The sequence below is a fragment of the Chlorocebus sabaeus genome, chromosome 10, assembly GCF_047675955.1.
Source record: "Chlorocebus sabaeus isolate Y175 chromosome 10, mChlSab1.0.hap1, whole genome shotgun sequence".
Classification (NCBI taxonomy): Eukaryota; Metazoa; Chordata; class Mammalia; order Primates; family Cercopithecidae; genus Chlorocebus; species Chlorocebus sabaeus.
In genome coordinates, this window is record NC_132913.1 from 57241508 (window position 1) to 57265631 (window position 24124).

The 24124-nt window shown below is 35.5% G+C and overlaps 1 protein-coding gene across 3 annotated transcripts in view; it reads left to right on the plus strand.

Moving 5' to 3' along the window:
* UBR3 (ubiquitin protein ligase E3 component n-recognin 3) overlaps window positions 1–24124 on the plus strand; it is a 268897-nt gene that overhangs the window by 115557 nt on the left and 129216 nt on the right. For all 3 annotated transcript variants that reach the window (XM_038001943.2, XM_007965316.3, XM_038001944.2), the window contains exons 20-24: window positions 4796–4937; window positions 8568–8672; window positions 9829–10002; window positions 11892–12352; window positions 21847–21935. In XM_038001943.2, coding sequence (XP_037857871.1) covers window positions 4796–4937; window positions 8568–8672; window positions 9829–10002; window positions 11892–12352; window positions 21847–21935 — 971 coding nt within the window. The remainder of the gene's footprint in view (window positions 1–4795; window positions 4938–8567; window positions 8673–9828; window positions 10003–11891; window positions 12353–21846; window positions 21936–24124) is intronic.

A 24124-nucleotide genomic window follows, 5' to 3' on the forward strand; every position in this document is an offset into this window, starting at 1 on the left:
AAGCGATTCTTCCACCTCAGCCTCCCAAGTAGCTGGGATTACAGGCATGTGTCTACCATGCCCGGCTAATTTTGTATTTTTAGTAGAGACGGAGTTTCTCCATGTTGGTCAGGCTGGTCTCGAACTCCTGACCTCAGGTGATCCGCCTGCTTCGGCCTCCCAAAGCGCTGGGATTGCAGGCAGCAGCCACTGCGCCTGGCCCAGAAACCAGTTTTTTTAATTGCAAAATGAATTTTATAGCATCTTCATAATCATAGGTACAGCTTATTTCTCTGATATATTAATGATAGTTTTCTTATTTTTAAATTTTTTTTCTTCATTCTATATAGTATTTGTTTCCTCTAAGGTGCATTTTCTATTGTTTAGTCTCTAGCTTTCGAGTTAGAGGCATTCCCCAGATGTCTGACAATGTTGACTGCTTGTTATTAAGAGCTCTTGAGTGCATTGTTGGAACTTGTAGATTCTGAATTTTAATATAGGGTGATTTGGGTAGGCAGGTTTGTTGAGAAACACTTGTGTTAGATCTTTCTTTTTGGCCTGGTCAGATTCCTCAGGGAAGTATCCTGAGATACTGCCCAGAGGTAATGGTATGGCTGCTATTATTTCCGTGAACCGACTGGGAGACAAGGCCTAGGGACTCTGAGTCAAATATGCATATGACGACTTTAATCTTTCCTCCTTATACCCTCAATTGTACTTGCTATTTTATCCTCCCCAGAGATGAGTTCTGTAGCCAAAATTCTGTTTCAGTGGTGGAAAGGCAGTTTTCATCCAATCCTCCTTATTTTAACCCCCTGCCTTCCCACCTCCAGTTGTAAAGGTACCAGGTGCTGCCAATTTTGTTGCTTATTTTTTAATTGCACTTTTTATTATTGAGTTTTAAGACCTCTTTATATTTTCTGAATACTAGACTTATCAGGTATATGATTTGCAAATGTTTTCATTTCTTTCTCCTTTTTTTTTTTTTTTTTTTTTTTTAAGACAATGTCACTCTGTTGCCCAGACTGGTGGCATGATCACAATTCTCTGCAGCTTTGAGCCTCCCCAGGCTCTGGTGATCCTGAGTGGCCTCCTGAGTAGCTGGGACTACAGGCATGTGCCACCACACATGACTAATTTTTGAATTTTTTGTAGAGATGGGGTCTCTACATGTGTTGCCCAGGCTGGTTTGATCTCTGCGGCTTAAGTGATCTGCCTGCTCAGCCTCCCAAAGTGTTGGGATTACAGGCATGAGCTATGGCGCCCTGTCTGTGAATGTTTTCTGCCATTCTGTGGATTGTCTTTTTCACTTATTTGAAAGTGTCCTTTGAGTCACAAATGTTTTAAATTTTGATGAATTCCGTTTTTTTTGTTTAATTTTCCTGTTTATTGCCTAAATTAATTTAATTTCCTGTCTGTTGCCTAAATCAAGGTCACAAATAGCTAAACCTATGTTTTTCTCAAAGAGTTTTATGCTTAAAAATATAAAATTACAGCTGAAGCTTTTACATCAAATTTGCTGATCGATTTTGAGTTAGTGTTTATATATGTTGTGAGGTAGTGGTCCAACTTCATTCTTATTCATGTGGTGTTTCTTTGAGTTTTAATGGACCTTGCCTGTTCAACAACCTGCTGGGCCTCATACAATCTTTTCTTTTTTTGTGGATAACTTAAAACTACACATTCACTTTCTTTAAAGGTTATAGGCTTGCTTAGGTTATTTCTTGAAAAAAAATTGCTAAGTTTTATTTTTCTAAGAAATCTTTAAGTTTATACTTAATGATTAAAAAAACTTCCCTGTGTTTTTATTCCTGTTATTTATGTGTGTTTGCTATTTCTTATTTTGAATTAGGTGTCATAGCAGATGATGATCAGTTTTACTATGCTTTCTAAGAACCAACTTTTGATTGTCTCTCTCCTCCCACCCTCATTTTCTATTTCATTCTTCCTCTTATTCTTTTTTCCTGTATTACTTATTATTATTATTATTATTTTTTTTGAGTTGGAGTCTCACCCTGTCGCCTAGGCTGGAGTGCAGTGGTGCGATCTCTGCTCACTGCAATCTCCGCCTCCCAGGTTCACACCATTCTCCTGCCTCGGCCTCCTGAATAGCCGGGACTACAGGCACCTGCCAGCACGCCCAGCTAATTTTTTGTATTTTTTTTTTTAGTAGAGACGGGGCTTCACCATGTTAGCCAGGATGGCCTCGATCTCCTGACCTCGTGATCCGCCCTCCTCAGTCTCCCAGAGTGCTGGGATTACAGGTGTGAGCCCTCGTCCCAGGCTTTTTTTCCCCCTTTTTTGAGACAGTCTCACTCTGTCTTCCAGGCTGGTGTGTAGTGGTGCAATCTTGGCTCACTGTAGCCTTTAACTCCTGGGCTCAAGTGATCCTCCCACCTCAACTTCCTGAGTAGCTGGGATTACAGGGGTGCATCACCATGCTTGGCTAATTTTTGTATTTTTTGTAGAGACAGTTTCACCATGCTGCCCAGGCTGGTCTTGAACTACTGAGCTCAAAGCGATCTGCTTGCCTTGGCCTTCCAGAGTGCTGGGATTACAGATGTGAGCCACTGTGCCAGGCCATTATTGTCTTCTTGCAATTTAGTTTGGATTGTCTTTGTTCCTTTTCTTGGATACTCAGTTGTTGTTGTTGTTGTTTTAGTGCATTTGGTTTTCATTTTTAATTACTCCTATTTAATTTTTATTGTTATATATTTTAAAAATATTTTTAATTGATATATCTTAGCCTTAATATTACCTTTTACACAGTATTTGAAGATACGTCTCTGATAGTTTCATACATGTGTACAGTGTGTAATGATCAAATCAGGGAAATTGGGATATTCATCATCTCAAACATTTATCTTTTTTTTTTATGTTGGGAACATTACAGTTCTTCTAGCTATTTTGAAATATACATTATTATTAACTATAATTTGGATGCTTAGTTGTTGATTTTTTCACAAACATACGGATTTTAAGGCTATGTATTTCCTTCTAAGCACTACTTTAGTTGTGGCCCACAACTTTTTCTATATAGTTTAGGCTTTAAATTTTTCTGTTATGATTTTTAATGGCTTCTGAATTTCTAAGAGCATAGTTACCTATAGCCAATGGCTGTCCAAAAATATTAAATGGAAAATTCCAGAAATAAATAACTTCTAAATTTTAAATTATATGCCATTGTAAGCAGGGTGATGAATTCTTGTGCCATCCTGCTCTGTCCCACCTGGAATATGAATTGTTCCTTAGTCCAGTGTACCATGCTGTATATACTACTTGCTTGTTAGTTATTGACGTTGTCTGCTCCTGACATCCAGCCATCACATTGTCATGGCCTGATGATTCAAGATCACCTGAAGCAGATGTTCCTCCTTCTGATGACATATTGTCAGAAGGTCATTAGTAGCCTGATGCCGTGTCACAGTGCTTACCATCATTCACTTCACTTCATCTCATCACGTAGGCATTTTATCATCTCACATCATCACAAGAAGAACAAGAGTGAGTATAGTACAGTGGTCCCCCTCTTATCCTTGGGACATGTTCCAAGACCCACAGTAGATGCTTGAAATGAGGGATGGTATCCAACCCTATATCTACTATGTTTTTCTCCTACAATACATACCTATGATAAAGCTTACTTTATCATAGTATTAGATAGATAATACTAATTAGAGATAAACAGTAATAACTAAAGGTAAAATAGAAGAATTGTAACAATAATCTGAATGGCATACAACTGAAACGTATGAATTATTTCTGGAGATTTTCATTTAATATTTTCTGACCGTGGTTGACCATGGGTAACTGAAACTGTGGAAAGTGAAACTAGGTATAAGGGGGACTACTATACATAAGGTATTTTGAGAGAGAAAGCATGTACACATTCACCTAACTTTTATTACAGTATATTGTTGTAATTATTCTGTTATCCCTTACTGTTGTTAGTCTCTTATTGTGTCTAATTTATAAATTAACCTTTATCATAGGTATGTATGTGTAGGAAAACACAGTATGTAGAGAGTTTGGTACTATCCTTATTTTCAGGCATCTACTGGGGGCTTTGGAACATGTTCCCTGAAGATAAGAGGGGCCTACTGTATTTGCATACAAGTTCATAATTATCTTCTTGGGGAACTTGTTGTTCTTACATCCCAGAAGAGACAGACAAGCTAATTCATTCTCCTTGTGAGTTATTCTTTCAATGAGGGTAAAGCCTTTCAAGGGTCTTGACTTTGGGTGGGATCTCAGTTCTGTCTCTGAGTCTTGTGTGAGCCCAACACACCTTGTGATCTGTTTGCTCAAGGACTTTATAACAACTGGCACAGTGTTAGTGCTTGTCATTAATTCCTTCTTTTTTGTGATAACTGGAGAATTCCACTTTTTTTGTGTGAGCTCAAATACGCATTCAAAAGATTATATTTATATTTTATCCAGCTTTTCCAACCATTGGTAGTGGAAGAATTTTCAGGTTATCTATTTTGCTTAATTGTTACAGCTGGAAATTTCTTTGCTGAGTACTTCATCTGTATTCTTTCTGTTCATTTCTCTTTGTTAGCACTTTAAAGTTTATATATTTTTTAATATTCAGCTTAGCTCTCTTTACTCATTTTTAGCCATTAGGAAAAGAAATAGTAATGTTCATTATATAGAGAATAGAAACCTCTTTGGCATTTTAAGCAATTTGATTAAAAATAGCACTGCATAAAACATTGTGGCAGAAATTGGTGTCTATAAATTACATTTAAACCATAGTTTGATTTTGAGGCTATCATCTAATTCTAGTTTTTTTTTTTTTTTTTTTTTTTTACAGTTTAAAACAGAGTGGAAAATTTCCTGGAAATCCCTGGCCTCCCTATAAGAAAAGGACATCACTCCATCCTAGCTATAAAGGTCTCATGAGACTTTTGCACTGTAAAACTTTACACATTGTGCTATTCACTCTGCTTTACAAGGTACAGTAGTAATTTGAATAGAAAGACTAAGTTTAGAATTTATTTTCAAATAATAATCCTTTAGGATAATATTTACATAAAAGTACCACAGCAAAGTGTGTTTATACATTTAAGATGTATGAAGATATGTTTTAATCACATATATCTGAAATCCAAGTTGAACATAACAGAATAGCTACAGCATTCTTTGTGAGAAACTATTTATCTTATCTAGCTACAGATAAAAATATGTATTTATGGCTTCTGCAGAACAATAAGTGAAATACCATGGAACTACAAGAGGTGTGGAATGAGCTACAGGGACCAAACAACCATCAGAACCCACTGAAATGACAAAACTAGAATGGCAGTTATGTGAGCCAGTGAATCTTAGGTTGGGGTGGTTCTTTTTGCTTTTTTCCTCTAATCAGGAAAGTGACGTGGAAGGATTTGAGTGTGGTTTCTATGTGGCAAGATCAAAAATTGTTTTTGATAAACATCTTAGGAACTCACAAGATGATGCATTTACTTTCTTGTTATCTAAAATTTGTTTTGTTTTGGGATCTTCTCACGTAAAACAGATTTATTTGACTAACATTAATTGTGTACTCAAAAACTTGTATGAAACATAATATTGTATAGTATGTATGTGTGTATATAATAGGGATTTTTATAATCTCATCTGCATGAAAGATGAAAAAAGTCTGGGTGCAGTGGCTTATGCCTATAATCCCGGCACTTTGGGAGGCTAAGGTGGGCAGATCTTGAGGTCAGGAGTTCGAGACCAACCTGGCCAACATGGTGAAACCGCGTCTCTACTAAAACTACAAAAATTAGATGGGTGTGGTGGTGGGCGCCTGTAATCCCAACTTCTCGGGAGGCCGAGGCAGGAGAATTGCTTGAACCTGGGAGGTGCAGTTTGCAGTGACCCCAGATCGTGCCACTGCACTCCAGCCTGGGTGACATAGCAGGACTCCATCTCGGGGGTGGAGGAAAGAAAGATGAAAGAAAAAAGAAAATAACTATACAGACATGATAAATGTTATACAGGTAGATACAAAGAAAACCTCTTGTTCCTCTTCCTAGTTATAATTTGAAAAATTAAAAGTTAAGAGAAATTCAAAGAAAAATAAGAATATTTGTTATACAAATTTCCAATTACTATGTACAATCATTTAACACATTGTTTAAGAAAGTATATATTTAGTTAGGTAGGAATTTTAGTTTTTTTCTTAATCTTATAATGAAATAATACTTTTAAATTTCTATACTTTTCTTTCAACTCCACCCACGACCAATTTTTCATTGTACTTGTTTCTAAAGTTTTCCTGTTATGATTTTGGACAGGTGCCTCAAAAAACACCTTGGGTGGTTTATTTTCATTAACTTCCAAGAGGGTTATTCAGTAATTGATTTAAAATGTTCTTTTTCTTTATTAAAAAATGTAGAATATCTTTTTGTACTGAAAAGATATTTGTGTTTGTTTTACAAATAATGGACAGTCTTCGAATGTTTACTTAGTGCCAGATTTTGTTTGAAATGCTTTATATATACTTGTAGACATTATTTTGCTTAAGCTAGCAAAAATCCTTATGAGTGAAAGTTCTGTTGTTATTCTCCTTTTTCAGATATGAAATTGAGTTTTAGAGGTTAAATAACTAGTTCAGATGGGGAAGCTAAGTACTGTTATAAGTAATAATTGACAAATAATTCATGAAAATTTAAGGAAGCCTTATGGCAAATTATTATGCTCTTTCAAGTTATATGTTTCAATGTTTTAGTGTGCTAAATGTACAAATAGTATTTTATTAAAAATAAAAAGACAGTGTTTTAGTTGTTACAAGACTATCATAAATGAACTCTTGAAATCTCAACTTTAAAATAGCTTTCTTGATTTTACTACTACTACTAATAAAATTCTCCATTGACATTACTTTAGCAAGTCAACTTTCTAAAAATCAATTTTAGTAAACCACCTTTATCCTCTGACGTGTTTAGTGTCAAAATAAAACTGCCTGGAAACATCATTTTTATTTATTTATTTATTTATTTTTTAAAAGTACCTAATAGAGGGATTTTTTTCCTCCTTAGCTCTTAAGTTATTCAGTTAAAGCTGTAATGCCACAAGCTTTGAAGTCAAAATTTAATTGAATTTAGCTGGTAATGTTTTATTTATCAGGAGCAGATAGTATAGTAATGATAGTCAGTGGCCTGGGAGTCTGAGGTCTGCGTTCTAGTGTTGCTTACACTAGCTAACTGGTGTGTGGCTGGGCCTTGGTTTTCTCTCCATAACATAGTGGATCAGGAAGGATGACTTCTGTGGTCCCCCAGCCTTCATTCTCCTGCTGCTGCTGCTTCTGCTCCTCACATCGTTGGCACCACTCACTCACTATTTGTTGAACACACATTGCTAGACACTACACAAAGCAAATGACAGATATTAACCCATGCAATCCTTACAACAATTCTGGGCTTTAATTCCATTTTTATTTTTCTTTCTTTTTGGTTTTTTTTTTGGATGGGGATGGGACAAGTGAAAGTGCTAGGAGGGGCTCTATAATTTCAACTTTAGAGATAAGAAAACTGAGACCAGAGTCTGTTGCTGAAGGTCAACTAGGAATAGACAGAAATTTGTTTAAAAATCTGGTTTTTAAAAGGTTTTGAATGCCTATGCTCTTCACTGTGCCACACAACAGATGAACAGAGAAGCCCTCTGAATAGTCAGAAAAACATGAGAGAGTCAGTGACTTGAAAGTCTCTCTATTCTTTAGTTGTGGTAGATTAGGTCTTAAGCGATTAAGACCTCCTTTCCAAGTCCCCTCAGCCATTTGGGCAGCTTCTGTGAGGCTCAGCTTATCCTGCCCTCTTTTTTGCTCTCTGCTATCTTGCCCACAATTAAAACTGCCATTCCCTACAGAATTTCTTCCTTTCGTCCTTTCCATCATTTGGCCAGATGACTTTTATAATGAGGACAAGATGATAGCTGCCAGGCCATTTTGTTACTTGTAGTGTTTTAGATATCTTCTGGTTAGTGGTCTGTTATATCATAGTGAATGAGTGATTGCTGTAGGTAGCCCAGAAACCCTGTGTAAGATGCATAAGGTTTGCATTGAGTAATCCGTAGGTCAGATTTATCAAATTTTCTTCAGAGAAGCCTCTTTACTAACCGCTTGAATTCCTTCTGCCTTTCTCCTACGTGTAAATCACACACTGACATACATATGAATATAGCTACTCAAAATACTCAGAGGCTCAGAACTTTAATTTCAGAGACGTGTTTTTAAGAACATTAATGCACCATAAACATTTATTGTGCTTCCAGTTATATGCCAGGTGCTGTGCTAAACACATTTGCTTGAATTATCCTATTTGGTAAACTTATTTATCTGATGGCCTTGTCATCAAGAGAAGAGTGTCAGCAAATTAGGATATAAAAATATTCTTATTAATTTATTTTATTAAATACTTATATTCATATGAATTTATTTTAGTGAACTCTCTGACATAACCTTTAGAAAATTTGTGAACTGATATTTCTAGATATTACTTAAAGTACTTTTCGTCTATAACAGTAAAATATTTTTGGATCTCTAAATGAAATACATTTTGTGGAAAAAAGTAATTATGAGGCATTTTCTTCCCTTTTTAAAGATTTTGATGGATCATCAAAATCTGTCAGAACATGTACTCTGCATGGTTTTGTATCTGATTGAATTAGGACTCGAAAATTCTGCTGAAGAAGAATCAGATGAAGAGGTAAGTAGTTTTTTGTAATTTAAAATTTTTAGATAGGCAGCCCCTATCTGGCTCCAACCAATTGTTGCCAAACCAGACATGTTATACTTTTGCTAGTTATGACATGCCTTAGTAAAATGTATTTATGGATTCATCTTGAGGTATATTTATGTTTTCATCAGACTCATAAGATCTTTTAAAGAACTACTAGAAAAGGCCCTTTGGGATCTTCAAATACGTATATTTTTTTAGGGCCTTAATTGATGCATTAAATTCTATTATGGAATTACTGAATTTGAAATTTATAATTCCTATCACAAAAATTAAGAAAAGTGTTTAATGCATTTTTGGTGTTATGCTAAGAATATTGATTATTGGCAAACAATTACCAGTAATCAATAAATAATCAGTAAAACTGAAGTTAGGGCTTAGCTCCAAAAATTCTAATAATTTGATTAGGGATTATTTTTGAGTAGCAAATTCTTTCTGTAAAGGTTTTAAGGTAATGGCATGAATATTGTTATATGGGAGAATGTTTAAAGTACTTAAGAGTAAAAGTTGTTAATTTGTTTCAGGACTTTAGAAGTATTATGTCCATAAAAGCAATTGTTACTACAAATTAGTTTCACTAATGTGTAAGATTCTCCTCATCTCTTCCCTCCTAAATGACAAAATGTAACACAACATAATAATTGCAAAAAACAAGTTAAAGAAACCACTTTGTAGTTCTTTGTAGTCCAAGTTGAATCAACATATGTTCTTTCATAGATGTTAAAAGGTTATAAAGATTCCTCTGTGATTAGGTCATACTTTTGGTTGATTTTTCAGTTTCCTCCAAATTAGTCCAAATTAGCATTATTTGTATTACTAATGGGTGAGGATGAATATTCTGTAATGTTCAGTATTCTAGATTGAAAAATGTATTTAAAAATGTATTTTAAGTCAGATGTTTAGCTGATTCCATCGGACTTACCCATATTGGTATTGAGTAATTTATTACTACATTTTTTGTTTGAATTTGGTTTTATTCAAATTTATTCACTCTATAATTTGTGGATGAGACAGTAAAGGATCCAGGATTATGATAGGCAATGGATGATTTTTGGGGGCTTGTTACATCTCCATTGTACCTTGGACCTGACGTGGCAAGATTTGATATTCTTTTTTTTTTTTTTAGGCATCCGTGAGTGGACCAGAACGTTGTCATGACAGTTGGTTTCCTGGCAGTAACTTAGTGTCAAACATGCGACACTTTATAAACTATGTTAGAGTAAGAGTTCCAGAGACTGCGCCTGAAGTGAAGAGAGACTCACCTGCAAGTACTAGCTCTGATAACTTGGGTTCCTTTCAAGTAAGTGTAAACGTAAGAAAGAAAATAAGGAAAAGCTTTATGTTATGTATGTTATGTTGGGATATACTGTTCCTGTGATATCCAAAAGAAAAAAAAAGTGGTTGTAGATAACTTTAAATTGTTTTTTATTTCCTCTGATATATCTATGCAACTTCTACCTTATCAGTCTTTTTCCCTTAATCTGCCAGAGTTCACGACGGCCTAAAGTTCTTCAAAGAGAGGTAGATGTGTATGATATTTGCATTAACTAGCAACATGGCTTTAACTGGAAATGGGGAAAAACCGCTTTGAAGTATTTGTGTGTGTATGGGTGTTTAATTAATATGGTTACATTTAAAAGAAAATTTCTTGGATTTGTGTGTGGTTTTTTTTTTTTTGACAAAGTGATTTAAGCTTAATATTAAAGAAAATTTATATTATTGAGCTTAAAAATAACACTGAGTATTTTCTTATTAGTGTTCGAAGTATTTTGGACCAATTATAGGTAGCATATTTGAGTCTCTTTACATTTAGCATTGCCACTATACTACTAACTTCTTAAAAATGACTTGGATATTTTCTAAATTAAAATAAATTTAATTGCTAGCAGCATGCTCATTTGCAAATAACTTTTTTTTGCTTCTATGGCAATTAATTAACTTTGATAAAATAAGCCTATGAAGTCTTAAATTCTGTATGTTATGGCTTTGGACTCATTTTGAAAATCAGTGCTCTCATTGCATGTAAGTTAATTTTTAAAAAGCAGTAATGAAAAATCTTGAAATGACATTTTAAGTAACTAAACTTAAGCAGTTTTAGTCTTCCCAGCCTAGATTTTTGTCAGTAGAGAACATTGAATCAGACATTTCTTATAGTAGAGTCTATTTGTAGGAGCTTTCTTGGTCTTTGACAACGTATTTTCGCGTAAGCAAAAACTGGAACCTCTATAAGAGACTTTTGCCTCTAATGCTGGTAGAGAGTACTTTAAAAAACAGCTTCGATGTTAAAAAATAGTGTATACTGTCATTTGACTCACAAAAGCTCATCTGATATTAGAGCATCCTTTCTATGCTTGCTTTTAAAAAATAAATTCATTAAACTGATTCATATCTTAATTAAAAGATGTTTTCTAAGAGCCCTGGTGCAGTTTGATTGCTTTAGCAAAAAAGCTTTTTAGAATTTAAATTAATGAGGAAAACACTTAGTTAAAAAAAAAAAAAAAACTGTTCAGAAAACAAATCATAGTCCTTGACCGACAAACCAAAAACAAATAAAAAACAAATCACAAATCACAGTTTTAATTTCATATTAAAATTTAATAAAACAAATTCATATTAAAATATGAAACATCAGTTTGATTTTTTCATCTTTATGTTTCAGTTTATAACTTTAAGCATTTATGTTAGAATTTTCAAACTTTAAAATTCCTTAAAAGTGAAATTAATTACTAGTTCATGTTTGTTAGCTTAGAAAATTTTTTAAAAAACGACTTTATAATTTTCTTAACTGGAAACTGTAGCAGTCTTCCAGAAGTTACTAAAGAGTACCCTATTCTTCATGAATGCTGACCAGAACAGCCTTTCCTCCTTTAAACTAATGAATAATTTAGTTTATGATTCTCTTTAATATGGCTGTAGATACTACTTAAGTTTTGTCTATTTTCGGAAGGTTGAAAAGGAGGTGTGGTGTTACTGCTGATGATCTCCTTATAACTCTTTCCAGATTGAGTGGGATTAAATATATTTGAGAGAGAGAGGTCAAGGGACAGAATTATTTGAAGAGCAAATCTGTTGAATAAATCTTTTTATGAAACTGAGCATTCCCTTTGGAAAATGTAGTACTAGTATGTTTTTAAAATGATGCTAAATAACTTTTCTTGATTTTTCTTTGTTTCTCTTTTTTAATGGTAGAATTCTGGTACAGCTCAAGTTTTCAGTTTAGTAGCAGAACGTAGAAAGAAATTTCAGGAAATCATCAATCGCAGTAGCAGTGAAGCAAATCAGGTGGTTCGTCCCAAAACTTCAAGTAAATGGTCTGCTCCTGGCTCAGCTCCACAGTTAACTACAGCCATTTTGGAAATTAAAGAAAGCATATTGTCTTTGCTAATTAAACTTCACCACAAACTCTCAGGAAAACAAAACTCCTACTATCCTCCTTGGCTTGATGACATAGAAATTTTAATCCAACCAGAAATTCCTAAATACAGTCATGGAGATGGTATAACTGCAGTGGAAAGAATTTTACTAAAAGCTGCGTCGCAAAGTAGAATGAACAAACGCATCATTGAAGAGATATGTAGAAAAGTGACCCCTCCTGTACCACCTAAAAAAGTCACTGCAGCAGAGAAGAAAACATTGGACAAAGAAGAAAGGTAATTTTTATTTTTAATGTTTTAAACGTATGTATAGTTGAAAATTTGATATTTTTTTCCTTTTGGTCATTTGAGGATAATCACTTGGATGTTTAATAGCGACAGTCATAGCTGATGTAACGTAAATGGAATGGAGCATGGTCAGTGCTTGTACATGTGATATATTGAGTTTATTGACGGACAGGTGAGACTTTCTGACCCCACCGTAAAATTACTACCTTAAATCTATATGTCTCTTTGGAAAAATTGCTACTGCTTTTATTGCTGTAAGGATCTAATAATTCTCTTACTGTTAAAGTTGAACTGTTCAACTTTAAATGAGAATAAAAAAATATTTAAACATTTCTCAAAATAAAAATCCAACTGCTTTAGTTTCTTTTGGGCTTTTCTAATCTTTATTAATATATGATTGCTGATTTTTAAAAAGTGATGTTTTAAAACACATTCTGACTAACTTATGCTTCTAGCTTTTGGATCTTTAGGTTGCTTATAATTTGTTGTTAAATTATATTTATAAACTTTTTTTCATCTTTTGACTTTCTTGAAAAAAAAAAAAGAATGGGATTTTTTTAAAATCTCAAGATATATACTATGTTATGTGGGGTTTGTGGGTCAAGGACTATGAGCATAGTATGGTTCTTTTTTTCAGTGGTACATTGTTTGCCAGAAGAGTTGTGTTACTGTGCATTGTCACCAATTGTTTCCCAAGAGCCTTGTCAACATTGCTGACCCTACTGTCATAAACATGACAAGGTGAATCTTGAGAGATTGAAACTCAGCATAATTGTCAAACTCTTGGAAAGGGTTCAGTGTTTATTAAAGAAAAAAAAAAAAAAAAAAAAAAAAGAGCATGCCTTCTACTGAGTGTACATAGGCTAAAAGACCCAGGACATTAAAAAAAAGGTTTTCAGATCAAATTCAAGATAGTCATTGCTCACTTCTCCGAGGTTATAAATAATATTCATTGTTTTAATTTCTTTATTATTTAAGACAAATTTGTCTACCAAAGCAACAATTATAGGGGAAGGGTACATTTCCCCTTAGGGAGGGTCCAAAGAGATCACATCAATATTATCTTAATTTAAGAACCTAGGACCTTGGTCATCTCGATCTCTTTTATATAGGTAAAAATCATTATCAACAGAGTTATTTGGACTACTGTTGTGAGCGGTATGACTAATACATCATTTAGCAGTTTGAAGTGTACTTTAGAGGTATTTTCTGGATAATTTCATCTTCTTACTTTTAAAATTAAATATAGGCAGTTATGGGTTAAATGATCAGTGGAAGCAAGCCTAAGATGGATCTTACTCGATTGATCCATTTCTCACTCACTGGGTGTCAGTCAAGCACTTTTCTAGACATGTCTGTGTCCGGTGTTGGACTTCCTGACCTCGAGGAATTGATACTATAATGGAGAGACAGACTGGTAAACAGATAGTTTGTTAGTAGTGTTAACATAGTGTAACAGGTACTATATTGGGTGCAGAGAGTGTTAATGGGAGTAGCAGGACATAAGGCTAAGAAGGTAACTGCATATCATTAACTGGCACAGGGTATAAATGGTTACAGGGAAACTGGAAGGATTTTAAGTGAGGAATAATATATAGGATAGAACTGGGCGCGGTGGCTCGCGCCTGTAATCCCAGCACTTTGGGAGGCTGAGGCGGCCGGATCACGAGGTCAGGAGATCGAGACCATCCTGGCTAACACGGTGAAACCCTGTTTCTACTAAAAATACGAAAAAATGGCTGAGCATAGTGGTGGGCGCCTGTAGTCCCAGCTACTCTGGAGGCTGAGGCAGGAGAATGGTGTCAACCCAGGAGGCGGAGCTTGCAGTGAGCCGAAATTGCACCACTGCACTCCAGCCTGGACAACAGAGTGAGACTCTGCCTCAAAAACAAAAACAAAAACAAAAACATATGTGTGTGTGTGTCTATATGTATACATATGTGTATATATATGTGTATATATATAGGATAATTACATGCTGGTAGATTAGAGTGGGGTAAGACTGGAAACTGGGAGAGCAAGCTACTTAGTCATCTAGTGGGGCAGGTGTGATAAGGGTCTGAACTAAGACAGTGATGATAATAAAGAGAGGAGGAGATGTATATGAGATATTTAGCAGGTACAAGTTGTTAGACTCGGTCATCAGCTTGATGTGAGAAATGAGGGAGATGTCATGAATGGTGCCCTGATTTCTGACTTGGATAATGTTTCTTTTACCAAGATAATGGAGTATAGGAGGGGTCTCAGGCTCAGTAGTAAAACTGATCTGTTCAGTTCTGGATACTACTAAGTTTAAGAGGGATACCCAGGTGAAGATGTCCAGTCAGATATAGGGTTTAAGATTTAGGGGAGAATTCTTAGAGATACAGATATGAGCACATAGGTAATAGTAGAATCCTTGTATATGGGAGAAAGTGTACAGTAAGAAAATGAGAAGACTGAATATAGAACTCAAGGGAAAAACATTAAAGGGAATGACTGAGGAAAGGGTACCTACAAAGGTGACTGATAAATGGATGGCTGAGCAGAGTAAGAAAAACTGGGGTGAGTGGCTTTAGAGAAGTCACAAGAGGAAGTTCAGAAAGCAAGAAACTTATCAAAATTGTTAAGTGCTACAGGAGTTCAATAAGATTGGCCATCCTGTTTGATTTATTAGTTAGGAGGTCATCCTTTGGTACCTGTATAAGGAGCAATTTTAGTCACATATATAGTTATGCTACATCTTTGATGTAATTAAAAGTTTGTTGGGAGGTCGAGGCGGGTGGATCACGAGGTCAGGAGATTAAGACCATCCTGGCCAACATGGTGAAACCCCATCTTTACTAAAAATATAAAAAATAGCTGGGCGTGGTGGCGTGTGCCTGTAGTCCCAGCTACTAGGGAGGCTGAGGCAGGAGAATTGCTTGAAGCTGGGAGGCTGAGGTTACAGTGAGCTGAGATCGCACTCCTGCCTGGCAACAGAGTGAGACTCCATCTCAAAAAAAAAAAAAAAAAAAAGTTTGTTATAAAAAATTTATATTAATATATGCAAAACCTACGGTAGATTAAGAATTTAGGAGAATTCCTAAATAGGAGTTATAAAGAACTAACAAAAAATTTGTTTCCATGGGAGAAAGGACATTCAGTAACATATAATTTAGATGACCAGTCATTAAGTTTGAATTAGTAATAGCCTAGAATGTAATAAATCTACTGACAAAATTAGAAGGTTGAAAATGAGGTAAGATTGTTATTTTTGTCAATTAGTGGTCTCTGTTAGTGGTCAGATCCTTCTTTCTGTTTTGTAATAGTATATCCTTTTATTTTGAAAGAAGATAAACAGTGAATCAAAATCTGTTTTTTTTTGGTAATTATTACTAATAATGTGATACTGGAGGACATAGTTTAGATGGTACTTTTACAAAGGCCCTGATGCTACTGTAATAAATAATATTCTAAAAATTTTAAAGGCTTTCTTTGTGAACAATGATGGTATTGACAAGTACTTGAAACTAATTTGTAGTGGACAGCTAAGGATTAAGATGACTATTTGGATCTTACCATGCTTCTCACATTTGTCTTTCCTTTGGTTTTGTTTTGGATTTTCATAATAAAGGCAGAACCATTCATAGACACTTAATGAGGATCCATTTCCAAGTACCTCACCTTTAGACAAACTCAGTATCACTTTCATAATAGATTAACTTCATAGAAAACAAGATGTAAGCAGAAAACATTAGATGGTTGTAATAAAATGCAGCTTCAATGTCTTTGCCTCAGGAGTTAATGGAAAATTTTTGAGTTATACTGAATCTGCCAGAACTTGTGTATGTTCTTTGTTAATGGCCTTTATTTACATTTATGCCCATTTAGAAAAGTAATAATCTCGATTAAGAAAACATTCACAACAATGACATTCCATTTCTGGTTAGTATAGAAACCTGCTATAGAAATGCACTTTAATACTAGTGTCAAGCAGTTACATTTGAGGTTTTCTTATGTTTAATAGATTTTAAAAAGTACATTCTATGGACATACATATTCTGATTGTAAGTGTACATGTTTAAAGGTGAGCTGTAGAGTGAGTGGCATTAATTAAAGAAGCATGGCAAAACTTACAGATTTGCAAAGTAGTGATTCAGAAGACCAAAAATGTAGTCTGTCACTGCTGTTGTTGCTCAAAACATTTTTGGAGGTCACTTAGAATGCTTTGAGCATCTAGAGCACATTTTTCTTTGCTTCCATTTCTTCCATTGTGGCAAATATTTGTCCTTTGAGGATGGATTTAATTTTAAAAAGCTTTTTATTTTGAAGGAATCTTAAACTTACATAAATGGTTCAGGAAGTTCTTTGTACCCTCTACTATGAGAATTAGCAAATCAATATGATATTTGAGTATGATTAAATCTTTAGATCCCAAGTTTTGATAGTTGTCCCAGTAATGTCTCCCCTCCCCTCCCCTCCCCTCCCCTCCCCTCCCCTCCCCTCCCCTCTCTTCTCTTCTCTTCTCCTTTTTTCTTTTCTTTTTTTTTGGAGACAGGGTTATGCTCTGTCACTCAGGCTGGAGTGTAGTGGCATGATCACGGCTCACTTCTGCCTTGACCTCCTAGGCTCAAGTGATTCTCCCGCCTCAGCCTCTTGAATAGCTGGTACTACAGGTGTGTGCCACCATGCCTGGCTAATTTTTAAAAATCAGTTATAGAGATGAGGTCTTGCTATATTACCCAGGCTGATCTCAAACTCCTGGGCTCAAGTGATCCTCCCGCCTCAGCTCCACAAAGTGGTGTGATTACAGGCATGAGCCACTTCTCCTAGCCCTCAATAATATTTCTTTTCTTTCTTTGTTTCTTTTTTTTTCGTTTTTGAGACAGAGTCTCGCTCTGTCACCCAGGCTGGAGAGCAGTGGCGTGATCTCGACTCACTGCAGCCTCTGCCTCCCAGGTTCAAGCAATTCTCTGCCTCAGCCTCCCGAGTAGCTGCGATTACAGGCGCCTGCCACTACGCCAGGCTAATTTTTGTATTTTTAGTAGAGACAGGGTTTCACCATGTTGGCCAGGCTGGTCTTGAACTCCTGACCTTGTGATCCACCCGCCTTGGCATCCGAAAGTGCTGGGATTACAGGCATGAGGCACTGTGCCCAGCCACTAATATTTCTTATAGCAGAAAGATCCAGTTCATAATCACTCCTTGCACTTAATTGTCATGCCTCTTTGTTCTCCTTCAATATAGAAGTTTTTATTTTCATGACCTTGGCACTTTTAAAGATTATGAAGCAGTAGTAACATTGTAGAATATCTCTTAATTTGGGATTCTCTGTTTTCCCTTTATATTTTGACTCAGTTTATACAACTTTGGCAGGAATGTCAATGAAGTGTTGCTGTTTTGTTTTCATTGTATCCCATAAGGTGTTATATGATTTCAATTTGTTTCATCACTGGTGATTTACTTTGACCATGTCTGCCAGACTTCTTCACAGTCAAATTACCTTTCCCACCCCACTTTACAATTAATACATAATTTGTAGAGAGATATTTTGAGATACTGTAATATCCCAATCCATATCAACTTTATATTCATTCATTTTTATCAGTATGGACTCATGGGTTCTTATTTTATTTTATGGGTTATAATCTCATATGCTTGTTATTAATTTTGGTGCTCAAATTATTACAGATTTGGCCACTAGGAGTCACGTCAAGCTGGTTTCTGGGTCCTGTTGATCTGTCCCCATCATTCTTTGAGCATATTCTTATTTTCTGGGGCAATAAGATGTTCCACGCTTGGCCAGGTGGTGACTCACACCTGTAATCCCAGCACTTTGGGAGGCTGAGATGGGCAGATGACTTGAGGTCAGGAGTTTGAGATCAGCCTGGCCAATGTGGTGAAACTCCGTCTCTACTAACAATACAAAAATTAGTCGGGCATGGTGGTGCGTGCCTGTAATCCCGTCTACTCAGGAGGCTGAAGCACGAGGATCGCTTGAACCCAGGAGGCAGAGGTTACAGTGACCCTAGATCACGCCACTGCACTCCAGCCTTGGCAATAGAGACTCCATCTCAAAAAAAAAAAAAAAAAAAAAAAAAAAGATGTTGCAGGCTTATCCTGTACTTGGAGTCAGCCATTGCTCCGAGGTGTCCTGGTTGCTTTTAAGAGAGAATGGTACATCTAGTTCTAGATCCTTGAGGAATCACCATACTGTTTTCCATAATGGTTGAACTAGTTTACACTCCCACCAACAGTGTAAAAGTGTTCCTATTTCTCCACATCCTCTCCAGCACCTGTTGTTTCCTGACTTTTTAATGATCGCCATTCTAACTGGTGTGAGATGGTATCTCATTGTGGTTTTGATTTGCATTTCTCTGATGGCCAGTGATGATGAGCATTTTTTCATGTGTCTGTTGGCTGTATGAATGTCTTCTTTTGAGAAATGTCTGTTCATATCCTTTGCCCACTTTTGGATGGGGTTGTTTGTTTTTTTCTTGTAAATTTGTTTGAGTTCTTTGTAGGTTCTGGATATTAGCCCTTTGTCAGATGAGTAGATTGCAAAAATTTTCTCCCATTCTGTAGGTTGCCTGCTCACTCTGATGGTAGTTTCTTTTGCTGTGCAGAAGCTCTTTAGTTTGATGAGATCCCATTTGTCAATTTTGGCTTTTGCTGCCGTTGCTTTTGGTGTTTTAGACATGAAGTCTTTGCCCATGCCTATGTCCTGAATGGTACCATATGACCCAGCCATCCCATTACTGGGTATATACCCAAAGGATTATAAATTATGCTGCTATAAGGACACATGCACACGTATGTTTATTGCAGCACTATTCACAATAGCAAAGACTTGGAATCAACCCAAATGTCCATCAGTGACAGATTGGATTAAGAAAATGTGGCACATATACACCATGGAATACTATGCAGCCATAAAAAAGGATGAGTTTGTGTCCTTTGTAGGGACATGGATGCAGCTGGAAACCATCATTCTTAGCAAACTATCACAAGAACAGAAAACCAAACACCGCATGTTCTCACTCGTAGGTGGGAACTGAACAATGAGATCACTTGGACTCGGGAAGGGGAACATCACACACCGGGGCCTATCATGGGGAGGGGGGAGGGGGGAGGGATTGCATTGGGAGTTATACCTGATGTAAATGACGAGTTGATGGGTGCAGCACACCAACATGGCACAAGTATACATATGTAGCAAACCTGCACGTTGTGCACATGTACCCTACAACTTGAAGTTTAATAATAAATAAATAAATAAATAAATAAATAAATAAAAAAGAGAGAATGGTATTTAGAAACCCCAGTCCATGTGTTTATTCTAATGAAGTATAGATGTCTCAGGTCCTCTTAGGACAGAGCTGGGGAAAATTGTGTGTGTGTTTCTTTGTAAGTCTGTGTTTGTTTTGGAAGGTAGTGAGAGAGAGGAAGGGAGAAATTTATATTTAGTTTTATGTCTACCTTTATGTACTGAAAACTATGAGTTCACTCTGATACTTTCAGTTTCAATCTATCACTCTAGGAGTCATTCTTGTTTTCTCTCTTTCCATATTTGTAACTCTGTAACTCCCTTCTTTCACAGTGAGATACCTGACACCTATAACTCTCTCTCTCTCTCTATCTGTGTATCTATCTATCTAGATAGATATATTTAACTTTTTAGTCAAAAAATTACACATATTTAACTAAAATTTTACCACACAAATGCCCTCCTGTGCCAGGCTGTCGAGTCCTGACACTCCATGCTAGGACATGTTCAGAAAGGGAAGAGAGGAGACGGGTAGATTTAATTTTTTGAAATGGCCATCATCATTGAGAGTTGACTTTGATGAATAAGGTGAGTGATCAACCTGGATAATAATATTTTGGCTCAAAAACAGTATAAAAGAATTGTTGTTATAAAATAGTAAGGCGAGTTTTTTATGTGGATCCTAAATTATCTGTAAATGTTAGAAAAGGAGTGTTAACAATTTTTTGAATATTATCGTCAAAAATATGTAACTTCTCATGGTAAAGTGGACCACAGAACTTGACTTTATAGTTGCTCCTGATTATCCCCACTAATTTGATGGGAGCAAATGTGTGGATAATTTAAAAATTACTGTATTTCATTCTTCTGAATTTTATATGTTATATCCTTGAATCAGATCAGATTAATAGAAAAATACTTTTAGGTTTCCCATAACAATGATTGCATAGACTCTCAGTTTAACATAATGCTTTGACTTCTATACTGTATAGACATAATAAATGGTCATTAAAAAAACTGCTGTAGTATACTCTGTCCATTATGTTATCATTTTTCTTCTGTATTATGGGTATGACACAGAGAACATCAGCTCCTCTTTGAGTTTTGTTCAAGTAAAAAGTTTATCTCATCCATGAACTAACATATAATTTACCTTTTCTAAACTTTCTTTTCTTCTTCTTCCTCTCCTTCACTTCTTGTTTAAATTACTAATTTAACCTTTCCTTGCTGGGAGTGAAACTTTATGCTTACTGGTATTGTTAGCGTCACATAATCTGAAGAAACCTGTCGCCTTTGACTTATTTTCCTATTCCTATGTTATGGTAACATTGTATTGGTGGAATTTTTTTTTTTTTTTTTTTTTTTTGGCAACCAGTTGCAATTAAAATATTCTTTGGAAGTAGATAAGGCATACATAATAAATATAATATAGTGAATTAATCCAAGGGAATATTTAGGGCTTTGTAATACAGTTTTGTCTTATGTTGTGTTTGAGACTCCTTCACATTCCTTTACTTTATGCAAAATAAACCAAACTTGAAATATGTCCTAGTAGAAACTGGGAAACTTACTGGCTTCTGTTCATTCTCTGTTAGGAGAGACCTATTCTTAGGGTAACAGTAAATATGACTGTTCTTATCTTTTAGACTTTGTTTATATCTAAACATCATAGCTTCTTCTAGCAATCAGTTTACTGTTATTTGTGCCTGGGGTTAAATTGTTAGTCTCTTGCTAAAAAAGACTATTCTTGCTCTTGCTGCCTTCTGACATATACTTAGGAACTTGTGTTGTTGGAAATCCAAATATTCTATCTACCTTAATTATTATTTCACATTTTAAAGTACATCTTGGCTTTTATTTTTATTAAACCAGTGAGTTTGCAACCTTTTAAAATTAGTAGAATCCTTTTAAGGACAATCAAATATTAGAAGAAATTTAATACATAATACAAAAAATGGATTGTTCTCAACTGTGTGTCAGGGGTTAACCAGGATATTCCCTTCCTTGACTATTTCTTGCATTCCAGCAAATTTTTTCTTTAATTTTTAGAAAATGTGGAAAGAAAATAAAGTCATGCATTTAGTTAAAATACATACATATATATATGCATTCAAGCATGCATGTACATTTTCATGCATTTTTGTGCACCTAAAGACATACATATATACATTTTCATACATTATATACTCTTGAAATATAGTAGCTAGGTCTTAAGCACATCTGATACTTAAAACTTTATTTCTGTTTAATCTAGGCGACAGAAGGCTAGAGAGAGGCAGCAGAAATTGCTTGCAGAATTTGCTTCACGACAGAAAAGCTTTATGGAAACTGCAATGGATGTTGGTAAGTCAAAGTTATTAGTTTAGAACTCTCATAATTATACTTACTACTTTAGGGATGATGTAGTCCAATCTTTTACTAATTTAAAACATTACAGACTTATTATTTCTAGTGTTTATTTGGTCTTTAAGTAATATAGTGATGGAAGATCAGACTTTTATTATAGACAGTCCATTCTGTTGTTAGTAGATATAATTGTTAGGAAGTTCTTCCTGATGGTAGCAATATAGTATGCTCCTTTTGTTCTCTTCTGTTAAACGGTCTCTTAGATTTGTGAGATCCATCAATATATATTTACTTATCTTGATCTTTTTCTTTGAAATTATCTTAAAATCCTTCAAATAGTTTCAGATGCTTCTAGTGCCCTAGTGCCTCTTTCTGGTACCCCTTCATTATTTCTTAAAATCAGGTGAACTTCTCATTTCCATTAAGATTAGCATTAGAATTTATACAGTGAGAGAGGATACCATGTCTCTGTATGATAGTAGCCTTTTACACACATTGGAGAAATAGATTAAATCTTAGTGTCAGTCTTTAGTTAACCGGGATATTCCCTTCCCTGACTATTTCTTGCATTCCAGCAAATTTTTTCTTTAATTTTTAGAAAATGCAGAAAGAAAATAAAGTCATGCATTTAGTTAAAATACACACATTTATATGCATTCGAGCATGCATGTACATTTTCATGCATTTTTGTGCACCTAAACACATAACCAACTTCCTGAAGAAATTTGTAGAGATCAATTCAAATTTAGCCTAATGGGTTCTAAACCATCAGGTATAGTTAATATTCAAGATATAACTTTGACAGAAAGAATACAGATTGAGCATCCCTAATCTGAAAATCTGAAATCTAAAATGTGCCAAAATCCAAAACTTTCTGAGCTTTGACTTTCCACTGGTGGCATGATGCCACATGTGGAAAGTTTTTGACTTAAGATTCACCTTTTGAATTTCTTTTCTGGCAACTTGTTGATTTCCTTTTCGTTTGGGTCTGTTACTAGAGAGCTATGAAGTTCAAAATCTCTATTAGGTTTTTCCAGAGGGACAGAAATGGTAGGATATGTATATATGAAAGGGAGTTTACTAGGGAGAATTGGCTTACATAATTACAAAGGTGACATCCCATGATCGGCCATCTGCAAACTGGGGGATGAGAAAAGTTAGTACCATGGTTCATTCCAAGTCTAAAACCCTCAAAACCGGAGAAGCTGAAAGTACAGCACCCGATCTGAGGCTGAAGGCCAAAAACCCCCAAGAGGCCATTGTTACAGGTCTGAAAGCCCAAAGGCCAATTTATCCATTTCTTTTAGGTTTTCCAGTTGATTGGCATATAGTCGTGGCATGATGCCACAAGTGGAAAGTTTCACACTTGACCTCTTGTGATGGGTTGCAGTCAAAACTATATTTCATTTACAAAATTATGTAAAATGTTGCATAAGCCTGAGTGCGGTGGCTCATATCTGTAATCCCAGCACTTTGGGAGGCCGAGGTGGGTAGATCACTTGAGGTCAGGAGTTTGACACCAGCCTGACCAACATGGTGAAACCCATCTCTACTAAAAATACAAAAAAATTAGCTGGGCATGGTGGTGCATACCTGTAATCCCAGCTACACGGGAGGCTGAGGCAGGAGAATTGCTTGAACCAGGAGACAGGTTTCAGTGAGCTGAGATAGTGCCATTGCACTGCAGCCTGGGTGACAAGAGCAAAAAAAAAAAAAAGGGGGTTGTGTAAAATCACCATAGCCTGTATGTATAAAGTGTATATGAAACATAAATGAATTTTGTGTTTAGACTTGGGTCCCATCCCCAAGATATCTCATTATGTCTATGTAAATATTCTGAAGTCTGAAAAAAATCTGAAATCTGAGACACTAATGGTCCCAAGCATTTCAGATAAGGGATACTTAACCTGTACTGAAATTCTGTTTATGGAATTTACCTAGCATCAGTTGACTTTATCATATGAAAGAAAGAAGAGGGTTTAGTTTATTGACACTACTTTCCCTTTCTCTCTTCTTTCCAAAAATTGATAATTTTATTTTTGTTTTTTTACATGTTTAATATAATATTTATGTATTGTTCTATTTGCAGTAGTCAGTATCTTGATACTGCTTCATATAAAATGAACTAATAAGCACCCCATCCTTCCTTTCCTCTTCTACCTCCTGCCTTTTTTCAGATACTTTTT